Source organism: Hippocampus zosterae, chromosome 8 (genome assembly GCF_025434085.1).
Source record: "Hippocampus zosterae strain Florida chromosome 8, ASM2543408v3, whole genome shotgun sequence".
Classification (NCBI taxonomy): domain Eukaryota; kingdom Metazoa; phylum Chordata; class Actinopteri; order Syngnathiformes; family Syngnathidae; genus Hippocampus; species Hippocampus zosterae.
The window spans coordinates 12,160,006-12,177,809 of NC_067458.1; the positions used below are offsets into that span (position 1 = coordinate 12,160,006).

Here is a 17,804-nt window from a genome sequence, read left to right on the forward strand (position 1 = left end):
GTACACACCAGAGATACTGTTGATCCAGTCTCAATTGCTTACTACTTGCAGCCTAAAGCATAACAATAAATAACGTCAGCTATGGGGAGTTGATCGACATCGACCCCATGGCTCGATCTAGATTGAGACCAATTTCTCAACAGTAAAAAAAAACAACAAACGCTAAAACAAATAAGAAGTTGTACCTGGCATGAGCAGCCTTTTGATGTTTTGGTAGAAAGTCTTTGTGACTCTGAAAGCACAGCGTGGTCTGAACCAATCAGGAAAAAGTGAAGGGTGTGGTCACCCTGGTTGGCCGTGGTCCAGATATTCGAGTGCCTGGATTTGGAGATGCGTGCGCTGCAGTCAGATATGGCTAAGAACAAAACTGACATTGAAACTATGGTGTTGAATGTGATGAACTCCAAATTTTGGTTGCGACTAACTTTTGCGCTGATGCTCCAAAGGGGTGTGGGGGGGGGGGGGGGGGTGCAACCAGTGAAAATAGTTAATCTCGAGCCCTGCACCCAAATCTCCACGATGGCATAACAGCTCTGAGCAGCGTTATTTCGCTCATCAATGGCATTCACCACATCTGGAGTTTTCTTATCCCATGGCACAAAACATTCCATTGATATCTAAATAAATATGTATTGTATTGTATTTTTAAATTTACCCTGTAATTACTTAAAGTCAAGGAAATGTAGTCATATGCCCATATCTTGTCAAGAATGTTACCTATTAAAACACGTTTTTGTCCTTGATGTCTACTTTTCTTTTGATTAATGTAGTATAAAAATGTTCTATGTATTGGTTAATAATAGCTAGAGCTACAGTGCTTCTTAATATTTGCAAGTAATGATGTAACATAATCAGCCAAATGAATTTATTTGCAAGTTTTGACGGGTGCAATAGGTATGGTTGGGAATCTCTGCAGACCTCGGCTTCACATGCTGCCGGTGCATGTTTTTCCACATTAAATACATGTGCTAGCTGTTTTGCCTACATTCCTGGGTCGCAGTACATTCACAAGCTTTGAGGTAATTGTCATGTTGTCCTTGGTCGAACAATGGCCGCAGCATGTTTTGGCCCCAAAGTGCTGACATTTAGTATGTGTCAACTGCAGAAGGATTTTTGTAGAGAGGAGTACCGGTAGTCTTGTTGAATAAGTCATTTTTTTGACTAAATTGATTTGAATGATCGCTTGGGAAATGCAACACTTTCAATGCAGTTGGGCACTATGCTTTGTGTACTTAACTGTATTGTTTTTTTTCTTTCTGAAAGCTGCATGTCCAAGGTTTCTTTATTAAAAGCAGATCACAAGATGAGATTCCCTAGGGTGCTCTGACACGATGCCAGAGATGATGTTAGCGGTTTTTGCTGTGACTCAAAGGGACAAACAACCGCTGCAGGGAGTTTGGCAAATGTTCCACTGCTGTTACAGTACTGGTAGTTTGTTGCTCTTAATCTGCCCAATTTCACTCAAGCACCCAAATACTGCTTTTGTCATTGAGAGGACCATCACTGACTTCATGCAATTCTTAAAAGCAATGCAGTACACCGAGGAGTACAAATAATGCACGTCAACATAACCCGATGATAGAAAAGTGAACTAAAACAAAAGTAGTATATTACAGTCTCTCACGTAATGTTTTTCACATTGCAATGTTTAACATTTCTATTAAGTCCCAATCTATCACAGCTGATCAGTAAGTGGTGAGCCAAACCAACATTTCTTTTCAAATCTTGTATTTCCCCTCTGCAGAGCGACCATAGAGGACGTGGAGGGGGATGTGTGTGAGTTGGAATCGAAACTCGACAAAGTGAGTATCACCAAGGGTTCTTGAATATTTTCATCAATTCTTTGAATGTAAAAAGTATTTTGTATACAAAAAATACGTGCCTGAACATAAGAAATCCCAAACTATCAAATGACTGTGCAACTGCACATTCCTTCAGTCTTTTAGCTTGAAATCCAGAAAATAGGGGAGCACATAACACATGAGAACAAAGGAAAAACAGTTTTTGAAGAGCAATTTTCCCCCCAAAAATGACTTCTTTTGTTTTAATCAACGCCATTGTAATAACCACACTTGTCATTTTACTTTTTTTTTTATTATTTTTTTTAACCTTTTCAGTTTGGCTCTAATTCTCCATATTGAGTGGTTTTGTGTCATCCCCATACGGTTTTTAGCAACTTAATCTGTTCTCCAAGCAGAGCAGAGCCTATGTTTACTCAGTGAGGGAAAGACCTTGGGCCTAAACTATTCATGTTCATTGTTCCTGGACTTAATCGTGTCCTCACCCTCCTCTTCCTCCCCTCCTCAAAACTCCACCTCTGTGACTCAGTGCAGCCTTCACTTCCCTTCTTGCTATAAAGAGGAAGGATTGACTGGAGAGTGGGAGTGTCTGTTAGTACTCGCTTGTGTGTGTGTGTGTGTGTGTGTGTAAGTTGAAGGGCGGAGATTTGAAACAGCTACACATACACATGTCGTAATAAAACAAGACAATAAAAAAGGATTACATTCCCATAATTGTTCGTAAATTCCCCCAAGGCACTTACATTTTCTCCCTGTTAACTATTCTGTTTATTTTTAACCCCTTCTCTTATGTGTTCACGCAGTTGCTTTCATTGTGTATGCGTCCTATTAATGACAATGTATTGAATGCTTGCAGAGCTCCTCCCATTATTTTAACAGTTCTTATCAACTTGCTTTGACTAAGGGACTCTACAATCGTGTTCCATGGACTAGTACACAAGAAGTTGTAACTAAGGGCTTGCGGAAAATGTACAACTCCCTACACAGTCAGTCAGATCTGAGTCTGTTCTTTGAAATACAATAGCTTGTAGTTGGCAGAAGGAGTTGAGCGAGGAGGAGAGTTTGCAAAACTTTGCAGGACTACATTCAAATATCGGGCAGTGTACTCCGCCTCTCACTCACAGTCACCTTGGACAGGCTGCAGCTCTCCTTGACCCTTAAACAGTTAAAAATGGATGGATGAACCCAACAAAGAGAAAGACAAAAGTCATAACATTATATAGCAATTTCATGCATCTTATGTTAATATAAGAACAAAGCAAGCTGTTAATTGGCACATAAAATGGATGAATGATTGTTTCTTTCAGATCTTGACAGTTGAAGTGGCTTATTTTTGTTTGCTTCATTTTGGCTCAGATATCTCTGTGGGAGAGAATGATGTATAACCAAGCTGTGTTTACGTTTACATAACCTGAAATTATCTCTGTTCCCCCCCAAGTGACTCAGAAGGGAAACAAAACAAGTTCCTTTTTATTAAGAAGACGCTAACAATGTTTTGGACTCATACTTGACACCACATTATTATTGTTCAAAAATGTTCATGCTTTGTCGATGTTATCTTTCTTTAGCTGGTGAAGTTGTGTATCGGGATGATAGATGCTGGGAAAGCTTACAATGCTGCCAACAAACAGTTTGTCAACGGGATCCGGGAGCTTGCCCTGCAATCTACCAAAGATGAAGTCATCGAGGTGAATACAAATCTGACTCATGCCTCTTTTGTGTTCTAACTTCGGAATTACCCAGTCACGTTTCAGTCACGTGTTAGAAATTAAATCAAGGTTGAGCTACGAGGCTATGATTCCAAAAGGTAAGGTAAGTTTGGCACAGAGAGTACTGCTCATCACCAAAAGAACACTTTACCTGCAGTGATGCCTGGGGGTGCCACTGTCGTGCTTTGGGGCTGTGGAAGGAATTATGAACCGTTCAAAATAGCTGCATGCCTTAGCACGAAACCTGTAGGCTTCTGCTAGAAGCAAAAGCGAAGTCGGCAACACCTCATAGTACAATTATTTCACGTTAATAATTGGAGCCACTTTGAATGTTGGCAGGTGTGTGCTTACTTTCATTTAACATGACGTTGATTGTGATTTGTAAATTTTAAACACAGACAAGTTATAAGAGGGCGTACAACCACATTTCAGTTATTTTACTTCCCCTTGATATTTTTCTTCAATTCAATTGTAGGTCACATTAATGCTAGAAAAAAATTTAATGTTTTATTTTGGTATCATTTTTTTACATCACAAAAACCTTGCATTTGGAAAGGGATGTGTAGGTGTTTGTATGTGTGTGTATATATATAAAAATACACACACACACACACACATATATATATATATATATATATATATATATATATATATATATACTGTATATATATACATACATACACAGACTCTGTGAGTCATGTAATATGATGAAGTTTGCATTTGATTGAGCCATAGCGATGTTTCAGAATTGCCAATGTATTCCTGCTTTTTATGTCATCTTTTACTGACTTATTTTATACTGACGTTTGTCTCTCTTTTCTCTCCACAGTCCAGTCTTTCCAAGTTTGCAGAAAGCCTTCAAGAGATGATCAACTATCATACGGTAGGTTAATCCATGTGAAACGGGATGTGTTAGAATTCCCTGTTGACAGCTGGCTGAAGACAAAACGCATCTGGTCTCACAGTTTGAAACTGCATCAGATTTTCATGGGCATGTCAAGACTTCAGCACATTCTAGAAATGGATAATCAGCCATGATCCATTCATCCATCTGCTTTTCCTCACGAGGGTACACCCTGAACTGCCAGCCAATCACCGAGCACACTTGGACGAACAATCACCCGCTCTCACAATCACACCTAGGGACAATTTAGAGTGTTCCATTAACCTGCCATGCATGTTTTTGGAATGTGGGAGGAAACCGGAGTACACGGAGAAAACCCACGCAGACGAGCATGCAAACTCCACACAGGAAGGCCGGAGCCGGAATCGAATCCTGCACCTCTGCTCTGCGAGGCCGACATGCTAGCCAGTTGTCCACTGTGCCACCACTATTATTCAACACAGTATATTTTCAAATAGTCCCAGAACTGTCCCGGTTCTTTAAGTCTGTTCTTCTAAATTGATTAACAGTTGAGGATGAGTGTGAGTCTGTTGGGGAAACGCCGGTCACGTCAGCTGATTCTCATGAGTGTTTGTTGCCACTCAGCGATCTTTTTAAAGCACATGATCTCAAACAGTGCTCTGTTTGACAGTGGTAGCATCTACTAGCCACACTGCTCGTATTGTCCTCTCTACTTTCCAAATTGCATAGAATCCATAATAACAGTGACGTGCTTGTGTGTCACAATGCACAAAAATGTTTTATAAGTCATACAGAAGTGCAAATGACTTGCCAATAGCAGTGTTCCGATCAGGGTTTTATGATCGGAGCACCATGACTTGCCAAGCATCTTGTCACCTGCCAAATAAATGCATACTTTGCTCTTCGGGACTCACTTAGAGAACTGTTTAATGCAACCGTTGTTCATGTCAATGAAATGATCTTTTACTGTGTAGATACTATTCGATCAGGCCCAGAGATCAATCAAGACCCAGCTTCAAACATTTGTAAAAGAGTGAGTATTAAAAGAATGATCATTTATGTCAGAAATGTCGATCAATTATTTTGCATTCTGCAGCCAAGTCGGAAATAATATGAGAGGTCAGAAAGTATACTTTTAGAGTGGGTGATGGGTACAAAATTATTTACCTTAAGTGTTTTTCTACTGAGACTTATTTCCAAATATAGCACTCCAGATGGGTTTGTACTTTTAAGAAGCAGGAGATTTTAACCCAGATTAATTAGATTTTTAGGAATTAGCCTTTTTTTTGCCCCTGGCTCACCAGGACTTAACACCCACATCAGTAGTCACATGCCTACTCCGATAGAGCAGGGAAGTGCGTTTCTCCATAATTACCCACTGCCTTACAGGATTCAAATATGACTTAATCTCTCTAAACCCAAAGACATGAGAAAGCAAAGGTGAGACATGAGAATGTTTAAAGTGTGTGCACTGCAGACATTCTTAGACATGCAGCTTCATTAGCCTCATGAAAGACTGCATGGTCTCTTTGTGAATTTTAAATCTGTTTAACCGTCAGGTTAAAATCAATGACAACTTGGCTTCTTTTCAAGTTTTACTTTCACTTGCCATTGTTTTTCGACACGTTGGCAAAACCACCTAAAACTCTACCCGTCTTTCCACCCGATCCAATTGCCAGTGACCTACGTAAATTTAAAGAAGCCAAGAAGCAGTTTGACAAGGTGAGTGAAGAAAAGGATGCAGCGCTGATCAAAAATGCCCAGGCTCCCCGCAACAAGCAGCACGAAGTGGAAGAGGCTACCAACATCCTTACCGCCACGCGCAAGTGCTTCCGACACATCGTTCTCGACTATGTTTTGCAGGTACAGTGGCATGTTAATTCATCTACAATCGAAATTATTTGTTAACATCGTTTTCTCTGAAATGGAATAGTGTCGTTTCAATCGTATTTCACTGGTTGTGTTGAAAGCAATATGCCAGCATATAGTTTTAAAATGTACTGGCTATTTGTCCGTTGTTTTTAAGTTTTTCTTCCAGTTAATTAAATAATCATATTACACAATTTCAGTTAATTTAATAATAATATATATTTTTTAAGGTCTCTGAGGAGATTTTTTTTCAAAAGGACACAATTAAATCGAGGAATGCATATCTCCTTAACCAGACGTTACAAAAATGCAGTACAAGCAGTCATAAATTTGAGCTGAAAGCTTAATGTGCTGAGTCAGGGTTTAACATGCTGATTTTAGGACACGGAAGAATGAGCCTCAGATGTGTTTGATCCCACTAAAAACGAAATAATGCACTCTACCGCATGATGGGGATTCATTTCGCTGATGTTGTAGTTTGGACTATTACTAGTGAGAAATAATGCTTAAAATATGGCATGGGGATGCATACATGCATCCAATTATTCCTATACTTGCGTAAAAATAGTGAAGAATAGGTAAAAGAGGAAGGGAGCAATAGAATGAGTACAACACCCGGAAAGCCTCACAGCCACATTCCAAGTAAAATTATTGCATATGTCACACTTACCCAAAAAGCCTCGGAGGCAAGAATCCAAACCTAAAAAATAAAATAAATAAATCAGATGTGGAAAATACATTCCTGTAATGAGCTCCTTTGGTTCATTCCACGATTTAGCTTCGAAGATGAAGTTTAGCTCTGACTGGTTTTCTTGCCATTGTGTCTGAATGTTGGAAATTTATCTGGCAAGCTGCTGTCGCAGCAGAAAGAAAAATTCCGCTTCTGGATCTTGTAGGAAACAGTTAAGACTTGAAATGTTGCTTTTATGCTCTTTTTGTGGCATTGAGTGTTAATATGTTTGCACATTGAAAAGTGACATCCAAGATGGAGGAAGAGAGGTGCTGTGAGCCTGCTGCGTTTGACATTTTTCTGTTGTGCAAATTGGTCCGGAATACCAATCTCTACTAATTTGCAGGTATCGAAACTTCATAACCCTGAAATGAAGCATGCGATACTAATGACTAATTTGAAAATTTCCAAACCACATTCATTAATGTCCAATGTCATGGATAAGTTTCATTTCTTGTTCTATAGTTTTCATCACACACACAAAGAGGCCAAATGGAGAGTACCGTACATTTAACCCTTAGCTTCTCACTGAGCTAACAAGATTTCCAAACGCCCACGATGATGCTTTGAGCTCCATGTATTGCTTGACTTATGAGACTTTTTTTTTTAACCAAAAACCTTGGTAAACATTTGGAGACGCCACTCAAGCTGAAGTGAGTGTCATACAATAGGAAGAAGTACTTTAATTCCTTTGATGCCGTAAACATGCAGTAGAGAGAGTGTGCAGCGCACAGGAAGCTTGCCGCACCAATAAATTAGTGAAGGATGTTCATATCTTTTCAAGTTGCAGTCCACTTGCAGCTGTTATTTGGATATCAGACTGAGTTTGGAGAAGACTTACAAACAATATCAAGTAATGAAGCAATAATCGCACTTCAATTATCTACTCGGTACCATTATGCTTATGTGGCTTGGCACGGCCATTTAACGATACATACATCTTAGGAAAGCAGATAGGCAGTGAAGCCTAGACAAGGCTTGAGGCAAAAATTGGCAGCAGCTTGTGCCGTCAGTATCATCTGCCGTCATACAGAGCTCCCCCTGGTGTCAGTATAAAAAACATTTGTGTTAACCTTATTGTGGCCTCCATCACCACTCAATATCGGCTCAATCTTTATGGTTTTATTTTATTTTTGCAGATTAACGTGCTACAGTCCAAGAGAAGATCGGAAATCCTCAAATCTGTGAGTACAGGACCCTCAACCGTTTCACGATCCAGAGAGACTCCGCTTGTTTTGCTCAATGGATAATGACTGCCCCCACCACAGATGCTGTCCTTCATGTATGCCCACCTGACTTTTTTCCACCAAGGCTATGACCTCTTCAGTGAGTTACAGCCTCTAATGAAACAGCTTGGAGGACAGGTACAGCATGCAAGAAATTCACACACAAATTCACAGGCATATGTACCGGTACATGTGGTACATACAATACTCGTGCGCCTTACGTACAAATATACTTAGCTCCAGAGGCAAGGGAAGACACTGCCAAACCATATTTTGCTCCTTTCATCACGTATGTTTTCACAACCCTTATGGTGCGATAATGCCTATCTCAGCATTGGTTGCTTATCAGTAGCATAGTTACATTAAAGTGAGATGAATTTCATTTTTGAGCTTGGTTGCCCTCTTTTTTGGATGTTCACCCCTGAGCACTGTGCACCCCTACCGTGCCACAAATTGTTCTGCCGCCTCAGCTGTATATTAATTACTGGGGATAGCAATGGATGGAAATAGCAACATGGCTTATATTGTTGTCCACAGAGGTGCGGAAGTAGACTTGCAAGTTTAATGTTATATTCTTATTCTTATACTTAAAACGGGTACCGGTACATCAGCAGTGTGTACAACAGATCACATGCAAACTTGGAGTTATCATGAGTGAAGCAGCAGACTCACTGTAAAAAATGTTTACATTCCATTTCCCTGCGGTGGATCAACATTCATTCTGATGTTTTTTGGGGGAGGGGGAAGCGTAGTATGATTATAATGCCATTTCTGTTCATAGACTCATTTGGATTTGTCTCTGAGACGGAGACTGTATTTGGGTTCTTGAAAACATGCAGTCCTTGTTTGTAGTGGCATTATTTGAATACATTGTTCTCTGTGAAGTGAATCTGTGCACATCCTATGATAAACAGCCCTCCCTCTTAGCCCATTTGTGACTTTGAGATGGTGATATCAGTAGAATGAGGAAGGAGGCAGCTAGAAGGCTTGAGATGTATTTTCCCACCGTCAGTCCCATTAGAGTTTTGACACAGCTGAGAGAATGCGGCGTAGAAACCCAAGGATCCTATTGAAGTTTTATGGATTGTTAGCGGATGGTTCTGAGGCTGCATCAGGAAAAGAAAAATCTAAATGAAATGTCTTTTTTTTAAGTAGGGGAGTTGGAGAAGAATGAAGCAGTGCATTTGTTAACAGAAGCACGGACAAAAGAGTGTTTTTGTGGGAATGAGAGCGAAGGCTTACTTGTGAGGGAATTCTGAAGAGTTCAAACAGTATTCCTCTGAACTGGAGCGGTGAGACAAGTGTGTTTTTTTAGCTCTCATGTGCTGAAATTGGAACCATCCTTCACAAGAGAGAACTGTATCAGGCAAATAGAAGCTTTTGTTGAGACATATTTAGGACAGGATGAGAGGCGGAGTATAATCTTCCACAGTGATGGACACAGAAGGAAGAGGCACATATGGAAACACGTGGCTTCGACAGTCAAAGGACAGAAGAGGAAAATTGGGAGAGGAACAACTCGACCATGGAGTGTAACCCCGCTGAGTGAATCTGGAAAGCTGCGATCTGCGTAAAAGTGACAAGCGGGGGAGAATCAGCATCTAAACAGTGAAGCAAGGATACGACGATTAACTCTTCTTCCATCATGAAGCTGAAAAAAGTGGAGCGGCTGTGCAGGGAGGTGTGGAGGAGCTGTCAACAGGTCTGTTGTCTATGTATGATGACTAAGAGCAGGAAAATTACAGTACAAACCAAAAAAGTGGTACGGTTAATTTTATTTATGTTATTGTGGATGGGGGAAGATACGGCATGATTGCATCTATCTGGCGTCTTACTATGGCCAAAGCAGTAATACTTGTATGTACAGATGGTGGCATAGTGGTTGAATTCAGCGTTGTCATTATGAGAATGGTTCGTTTGCAACCATAAAATATTGGACTTTTTCGGCAAGTCACTCTCTCAAACTATGGAAGGAGCCTCAAACACATTTGAATGAAATGTATGTAGATAGACAATCTAGACTGGACTGGACTTGTTGTTATGGTTGTGACAGTAGGAAAATATTTCCCATCTGATGCTATCATACTGCTGCTCTGCCATCCACCCATTTCCTACCCAAACAAAGCAAAAGGCTAATCTCCCCCAAAAACAAAGCATCTTTTTTTCTTTTCATTTTTTTTAAAGCTCCTAGTATTTAATATCTTCCACCAAATGAACAACACTGTATGTCATTATATCATGGCTTTGTCATATTAAAAGGGGTCAGGTCAACTCAAAAAATGCTCTTCACAAAAATATATTCTATGCTCCCCCAACCAGTCTACAAATGGTATTCTGATGCATTTGTGGAAAAAGAATTTAAACTGTATAATCCATCTGTTTGTTTCCATCGCAGGGGCGGTCACATTTTGCCACTCGCTGTCGACTGTAAATGACTCTGAAACGGCCAGGCACGGCTCACCTGTTTCCTGAGTTGTACCCAAATAAAAATGGGTTGATTTTGCTGCCAGTTCATATTCCACAAACCTAATAATCAGAATTCTGTGTTTAGACTAGCGGGCAAGCATAGAACATATTATTGTAAAGCCCAATTTTGACTTTCCCTTTTAAGTGTCTAACTTTCGGATGACCTTCCTGAGGGAAATGGTTGTCCTATCTCCTATGTTTGTAAAGTGGACTGTTTGCCAAAAAGTTATTTTTATGTTCATCTAAAACCTCTGAACGATAAACAAAAAACATTGTAAATGAAAGAAAATATTTTTGTGTCAGCATTTATGTGAAAGAAACAAGATATTGGTGACCGCTGTCAAACAATACGTATGTCTCACATTTCACCTTTTCACCTCTTGTTAATTTTGCCCCCTTATTGACCGGTCAATAGAGAAGGATTTTTTTTTTTTTGTCTTGCCTTCTGATTTAGGTCGCATTGTGGCAACAAATTATGAATAGACTTGAACATCAACGCCTTGAGGCAAACTGGCACATTTGTGGCATTCTCTATGAAAGCAGACATTTGTTTCTTTCTGTGAAATGATGTCGACAGGCAGGGTTGACGAGAATCATTCATTTCCCACCTGATTTCACACAAGATGACTCCATTGCTGAAGGGTCGGTTTTGTTTGTCGAAGAGGGATTCTCCTATCTAGTTCATATTCAAATCTGAAGAATCTCAATGGGATATGAAGCGTCTGTTTTCCATTGCAATTATTTTCAGCTGTTTTGTATTGAGCATTAGGAAATTAGCTGTGAAAAATATCTTTTACATATTTGTGAGATCTTGCATTGTTTGTTTTTAGAGTGTGACCAGGTGGTTTAGCATGCCTGACTAATCTGTTTGTTGTCCTTTGCAGTTGGACCAGTTGGTTGTGGATGCTGCCAAAGAGAAGCGGGACATGGAGCAAAAACACTCCACCATCCAGCAAAAGGTACAGATTTGTGTCAAACGAGGCACTGTGATTTCATTCAACTATAGACTTTAGTAACCGAAACAGCAGTCAAATAATTGCGCCATCAATGAAATGTGCCCAGTTAGGAATGACGTGTTGTTTGCATGTCCCCTCTTTCTGCTTCTGCAAGGTCATGTTGGTACCCTAACACCTCATTCCTCCTCGTCCTCCTGTTTTAAATGCTGTCCGTCTGCCAACACTCACTGACTCTACCCTCCTAACCAAATGCCCGATCCTCTTTTTTCCCAATTTCTTCTTCTTCTTGCTTCAGGCTGCTCTGCAGGTAAGCAATGTTTGGTCAACTTTTTCCTCACATTGGCTCCCTTTCCATAGACTAAAATGACTATTTGTTTCTTAGTAGACCACAAGCATCAACAGAACATTTCTGTAATTCATAATTTTATAATTTTATCACCAAAATTGATTTCTGTGTTACGTTAGGACATTTTCTTCTACAAATGTAAAATTTTCTTTACAACATGTTCTACACAATATGTTTTTATCCATCTCAGGAGGCAACCACTTTGTCACTAGCCGTCGACTGAAAATGACATTAGAGTTGCTCAGGGCTTAGGTAACTAACAACCAATCACAGCTTAGCTTGGAGTGTCCAAACTCAGAAAACAGGTGAGCCGTGATTCGTTATCTGAGCCATGAGCATCTATGATACCATTTTCAGTGAGCAGCAAGTAGCAAAATGGCCAACCACTGAGATGGACAAAAGCGGGTGGACAGGTTTTGCTGCCGACTTCATATTCCACAAAAACACTATTAATCTGAATACCGTGTTTCGACTTGTGGGGGCGCATAGAACATGTCAATATAAAGAACATTTTTGAGTTGACTTCCACTTTAAATAGTTCGTGCATACCTGCTGCAATATATTATATTTATCGCTAGCCACGTGATTTTGTTTCATTTCCACAGACTTCAATAATCAAAAGTTCTTAAAAGGGGCTACCACTATTTTCTGATTCATTCGCACTGTGTGCATTACTCAACCATGACGCGATGGCCACAGGGGAGAAAGCATGGCTGCTTTCATGAGGGCTTTCCACAGCTTGAATGAAAGGCTGAGCGTGTGGCCGCTAACCTCATTAGCATATAAATGTTTGATGACTGAGCTGTTTAGCACTGTCCCCCTTAATATCGGATCTCCAACACACACACACAGAAACCCACAAACAGGCACACAGGTGACCTTCACAGCATAAGGCCGCAAGAGGAGGATCAGTTGCAGTGGTTGGCACAGGCTTTTGATACACACACACACACACACACACACACAGAGCCAAAGGAGGAGTTATATTTGTTTCAGGAATGGCTATGCTGCATAGAGATGCTCCACTGCAAAAAAGGCTTTCGATGCCGAAGACTTCTTGAGCCCATGAGGGTTTTGCAAAAGATTGTCCAAACTTGACAGGATTGTTAAAAATGAAGATTTTCAGTCGTTTCCACTATGTTTGGTATTTGGTGAGTCGGGCTGCGGTATGCATTCGTGTACATCCTTGTGCATATTTGATTGTGAGCCTGCATGCATCCATGACTGTTGATATATTTGGTTTTGTCTTACATTCAGCTTGGATTTTCTCTTCTATCTACAAATCTTTAATTGGGCCGAGAAGTACATGTTTCTTTTCTTTTTGCTGTGTGACATTTAGGAGATGACGGAGTTGGACTCAGACCACCCAAACTTTTGTGCTTGGAGGTCATCCTCTGTACGTAGTATCACCGCATTGATTCCTGATTGACATTTTCTAATGTAACATTTCGCTCATCTTCATCTTCTCACCTTGGCCGTACTAACCAACCCAGACTGCATTGCGGTGTTTGTGTACACGATTGCACCCACGACTGCCCTTTCATTTACGAGCGCTCCACCTGATCTTGTCTTCATTTGGCGACATGTTTTTGTTGTGATGCTTCATTGGTTTTTGCCATGCTGTTGTGAAGCCATGTCATTGGATTGAAGTCAGCAACAGTGTTGCGCTTCATGCCTTTATTTTGTTCGTCTCAATAATTAGTGCTGTGCGCATCTTAGTTTGTGTGTACATGGCTCAAACTTGAGTTACTTTTTGAGTAGCCTCCTCATTCAGCCCAACTTTACCTTTCAGTGATGGTCCACCTGCAGAGTTTGTCTCTCATCTTAAGCAAGAGCTGACAGATTGAATGTATGTAGGTCTTTTCCCTTTGCCTTCCTTTTCAGGCCCTTTGTTGTGCACCCAATAATAAACCTCAGTTGTCCTCTTGTGTGTCATGCGGACCATGATATTCACTCCTGCGCGTGTTATGGGTTACTTTCATGGAACTAGGTTCCAGCAACTTCACCACTCACCGTGTGGACTCTATAAATTGAGAGAGTCGATGATATAGACTACTCACACTTCAAACCACACATTTTGTCAGAAATCCCTGATTATGGGTACTTGCTGCAACAACAGGAAGAAAATCTTCCAAGGTGGTATGTACGCTGCAGATGGGAAACCAACTCCATACCCCCCCCACCCCCACTCCACACACACACACACACATACACACACCAAGTGGTTAACCTCAGGGAGATGTCATGGCCAGGTTTACTTCTGTCCATGAATTGTGTAGCTTACCCTAGCCGTGATGGGTTGACAGGTCGCTTACCCTTGATGTAAACCGAGTCCTCAAGGATACACATAGTCACCGACAGTGCATGCATGCCAGTGTTCAGTGTCATTTGAAGCGCATGAAGCGGGGGTTTTTATCAATGTGTAACAATAGAGCACTGAGGTAGTTGAAGTCATACGAACCCTTGCCAACACAGCCAATTGTTTTTGTTTGACTGCAGCTGACTGTGTCATGAGTTGCAAAGCAATAACAACGACTGAAACGTGTGAATTTGGTCACTTGTATGCCGTCTTCAGATGTGTAATTGGGCCCCAAAAATGTGGGGCTAAGGTATATTTGTTTCACACCTCAGAGAGAAAAAGAGTGCATATGAAGGCAAATAAAAGGGATCAAATTGAGACATGACATTTTCGACTTCAACTTCAAAACAAGATGTTTGTGTGTTGGGGTCGGCGAACAAAAAGGGGTCACTTTCAACTCAATACACCTTTTGGGTGTCTTTGGTAGTGCAGACTCACTCATCACCTGAAAAGCAATCAGTTCTACCAGAGTGTTTCCCCTGATTATGTCCTATTGTTGTGTTTTATTTTCTTAATTTGCATTGCATTTTATTCATCATTCCCCCTGTCTTGTGTAGGACTTCTCTAATGACGACACCAAGTTGGAATACAACGTGGATGCAGAGAACGGCATCGCCATGGAGGGTTATCTTTTTAAGAGGGCCAGCAATGCCTTCAAGACATGGAATCGGTATGACGGGACCAATTCAAATCACACGAATATGGATATATAAACAAGTTGGGAGTCAGGGATGTGAGACCAGGCTTGATTTTTTGGGGGGGAGTGAACATTGATTATGGATCATTTGAGGACCAAAGTAACGCGAACAATATTGAAATTAATTTGCCATTGTTTTTAAAAACGGAGCAACCCAAAGAGAAGTATGGATTTTGCCATGCTAATAGTCTTGTGATCACATTTCAGACGGTGGTTCTCCATCCAAAACAATCAGCTGGTTTATCAGAAGAAATTCAAGGTATGTCAAGTGACTCCATTTGGGCCAACCTCATTGAGTAGACTTGCATGTCTGTTGCTCATTTTTAGAGAATAACGGAATGTTTCAGCACTAAGTTGATGTTACCTGCCATTCCAAACTGACCATTTATTTGCGTGACCGGTCAAATTTTTCACCTTATACTGTAGGTTTCTTGTGAAGGGGAATAACGCTGATCTTTTTGAATGATAGCATCAGGGTCATAGTTTGACAAATGGTCAAATGGCTGCATGTGACTTTTATGGGTTCAACCAGGCACACTTTATAAACTGAAAGTGAAAATTTTGAAATACCCACCGCTTTTGATGTCACCCCAGGACAACCCGACGGTGGTCGTGGAAGACCTGAGGCTTTGTACGGTCAAACACTGTGAAGATTTGGAGCGCCGCTTTTGTTTCGAGGTGGTGTCACCCACAAAGTAAGTGCACACAACAAAATGCACTGCACACAAAGACAGCACTGCCACATTAAGTGGTGAGGCACAACAACTGGTAGTTAGTTTGTCAATGATAACAAGCACAGGAATATAGAAAAGTAGTAATGTACCAACACCCTACCACAAGACAAGAGCCACACACACGAAGCAGGGAGTAGTTGTGCGTCTCTTGTTTTCCCAACAGGAGCTGCATGATGCAAGCAGACTCTGAGAAGTTGCGACAGGCGTGGATCAAAGCTGTCCAGAACAGCATCGCCACTGCCTTCCGCGACAAGGGAGATGACGCTGAGGTAGCACACACACACACACACACACACACACACACACACACACACACACACACACACACACACACACACACACACACACACAAGGCGAACTGTTTGGATGGAAGATTAATTTAAAAAAAAAATGCATACGGCTGACGTTGGGTGTAATGGAAAATATGTTGGAATAATATCAACAACACATTTTATTGACTCCTCTGCATTTCTCAAATTTAATAATATTGTCATATTAGCGTGTGATATTTGCCTAATTGTGTGTTCATTTGTGTACTAACAATTTTGAAGTGTCATGATTCGGCGAGGACCGTTTCAACAAATACAAACTAAAAAAAAGCTGTTTCTTTGCTGTGTGACCGCCACAGAAGCTGGACAGGAAATCTTCCACATCAACGGGGAGCTTAGACTCGGGTGGGGAACCCAAGGAGAAATCGCTAAAAGGGGAGAGCGCCCTGCAGAAAGTCATCGCCATCCCGGGCAACGTTTGTTGCTGTGACTGCGGCCAGCCAGATCCACGCTGGGCCAGCATCAATCTCGGCATCACCCTTTGCATCCAATGCTCTGGAATTCACAGGTAAAAATATCACGATACACAAATGTTAAAAGTTTTTCTGGAGTGAATGACCCCAAAAATAAAACTTAGTCATACCAAAAGATGTCGTTTGCAGAGGGCCTATTGACGTGATTACAACTGTTATTAATGGGAACAAAATGAGCAGTTTTAAAGCATCATGTTACAGTATTTTTTAGCAGTGTTAGACCTCACAGCAATGAACTTTCAACGAATGACCAGAGGTAATCCACTTGGTGTCAATTTTTCTTCATGTGCAGGAGTCTGGGAGTTCATTTCTCAAAGGTCCGGTCGCTGACTTTGGATTCATGGGAGCCAGAACTGCTTAAGGTATTTTCGAGTTAATGTTCACAAACAAATGCACAATACCCTTCCAACATAAATTGTTCCTACTTTGCATCAACTACTTTGCATTTATTATCAATCAAGTTTTCTTTCTTTATCATTTCATGATGTTTAACGAGTGCTTGCAGGATCCGTTCAACTCCAAAGTGTGTTCTCCTTCTTTCTCTTTTAACCCATCTTTTGCAGCTAATGTGTGAACTTGGAAACGGAGTTATTAACCAAATATATGAGGCTCGGCGAGAGGAACTGGGAGCGAGAAAACCACAGCCAGGAGACCCAAGGTATACCTTGACTTGGGACAGATTTTTGCTTTCATATTTTTTAAACAAGATAAAAGATAATCCCATGCTCATTTAGTTTCAACACTTTGATTGAACTAATCCTTTAAGATATAAAGATTATGCTGATCAAAGTTCCTTAGGGGGCACATTTGGATAATATTTTTGGGTCACTATTAACTGGCCATACAGCACACACCTCTAGTTTTGAATACAACTTTTGAGAAATTCAAAAGTGACTCATTTGCTATTCTCCTTTTCATTTTCCCAGACATGAAGTGGAGGCCTACATCAAAGCCAAGTATGTGGATCGCAGGTTCGTGCGCAGGCCATCTGATGAGGAGCTTCGGAGCAAGGTGGTGTCCCTCAGCAAACAGGAGAAGAGACTGAGCAGCAGCTCCGAGCACCTGCCCCCTAGACCGCCGCCGCCCACCCCCAAACTGCGACCCGGTTCCAACGCATCTGGACAGTCAGGTCAGTGGAACCATCAGTTGAAAGCGCCAACTGATACTTGGAGGGCGCGTATTAGCACGTGTGTCTGAAGCCTTTTGTCAAACTTGGCGATTTTAGTGTTTGCGGGTGAGAGAAATG

General features: G+C 41.0%; 2 protein-coding genes across 11 annotated transcripts in view; both read left to right on the forward strand.

The window, feature by feature from the left end:
* LOC127606306 (arf-GAP with coiled-coil, ANK repeat and PH domain-containing protein 2-like) overlaps positions 1–17,804 on the forward strand; it is a 395,843-nt gene that overhangs the window by 370,799 nt on the left and 7,240 nt on the right. For 5 of the 9 annotated variants that reach the window (XR_007963762.1, XM_052074531.1, XM_052074532.1 and 2 more), the window contains 17 exons: positions 1,745–1,802; positions 3,368–3,487; positions 4,338–4,391; positions 5,348–5,406; positions 6,053–6,236; positions 8,112–8,156; positions 8,241–8,336; positions 11,549–11,635; positions 13,306–13,362; positions 14,883–14,995; positions 15,230–15,281; positions 15,617–15,717; positions 15,920–16,025; positions 16,385–16,593; positions 16,851–16,920; positions 17,122–17,216; positions 17,485–17,687. Coding sequence is in view for 7 of the 9 variants with exons in the window: in XM_052074531.1 (XP_051930491.1) it covers positions 1,745–1,802; positions 3,368–3,487; positions 4,338–4,391; positions 5,348–5,406; positions 6,053–6,236; positions 8,112–8,156; positions 8,241–8,336; positions 11,549–11,635; positions 13,306–13,362; positions 14,883–14,995; positions 15,230–15,281; positions 15,617–15,717; positions 15,920–16,025; positions 16,385–16,593; positions 16,851–16,920; positions 17,122–17,216; positions 17,485–17,687 (1,709 nt within the window). In the remaining 2 variants the exon portion in view is untranslated. The remainder of the gene's footprint in view (positions 1–1,744; positions 1,803–3,367; positions 3,488–4,337; positions 4,392–5,347; positions 5,407–6,052; positions 6,237–8,111; positions 8,157–8,240; positions 8,337–11,548; positions 11,636–13,305; positions 13,363–14,882; positions 14,996–15,229; positions 15,282–15,616; positions 15,718–15,919; positions 16,026–16,384; positions 16,594–16,850; positions 16,921–17,121; positions 17,217–17,484; positions 17,688–17,804) is intronic. The other 4 variants (XR_007963763.1, XM_052074534.1, XM_052074533.1 and 1 more) reach the window with 3 other exon arrangements.
* LOC127606352 (uncharacterized) overlaps positions 1–17,804 on the forward strand; it is a 674,358-nt gene that overhangs the window by 10,049 nt on the left and 646,505 nt on the right. The window lies entirely within an intron of this gene.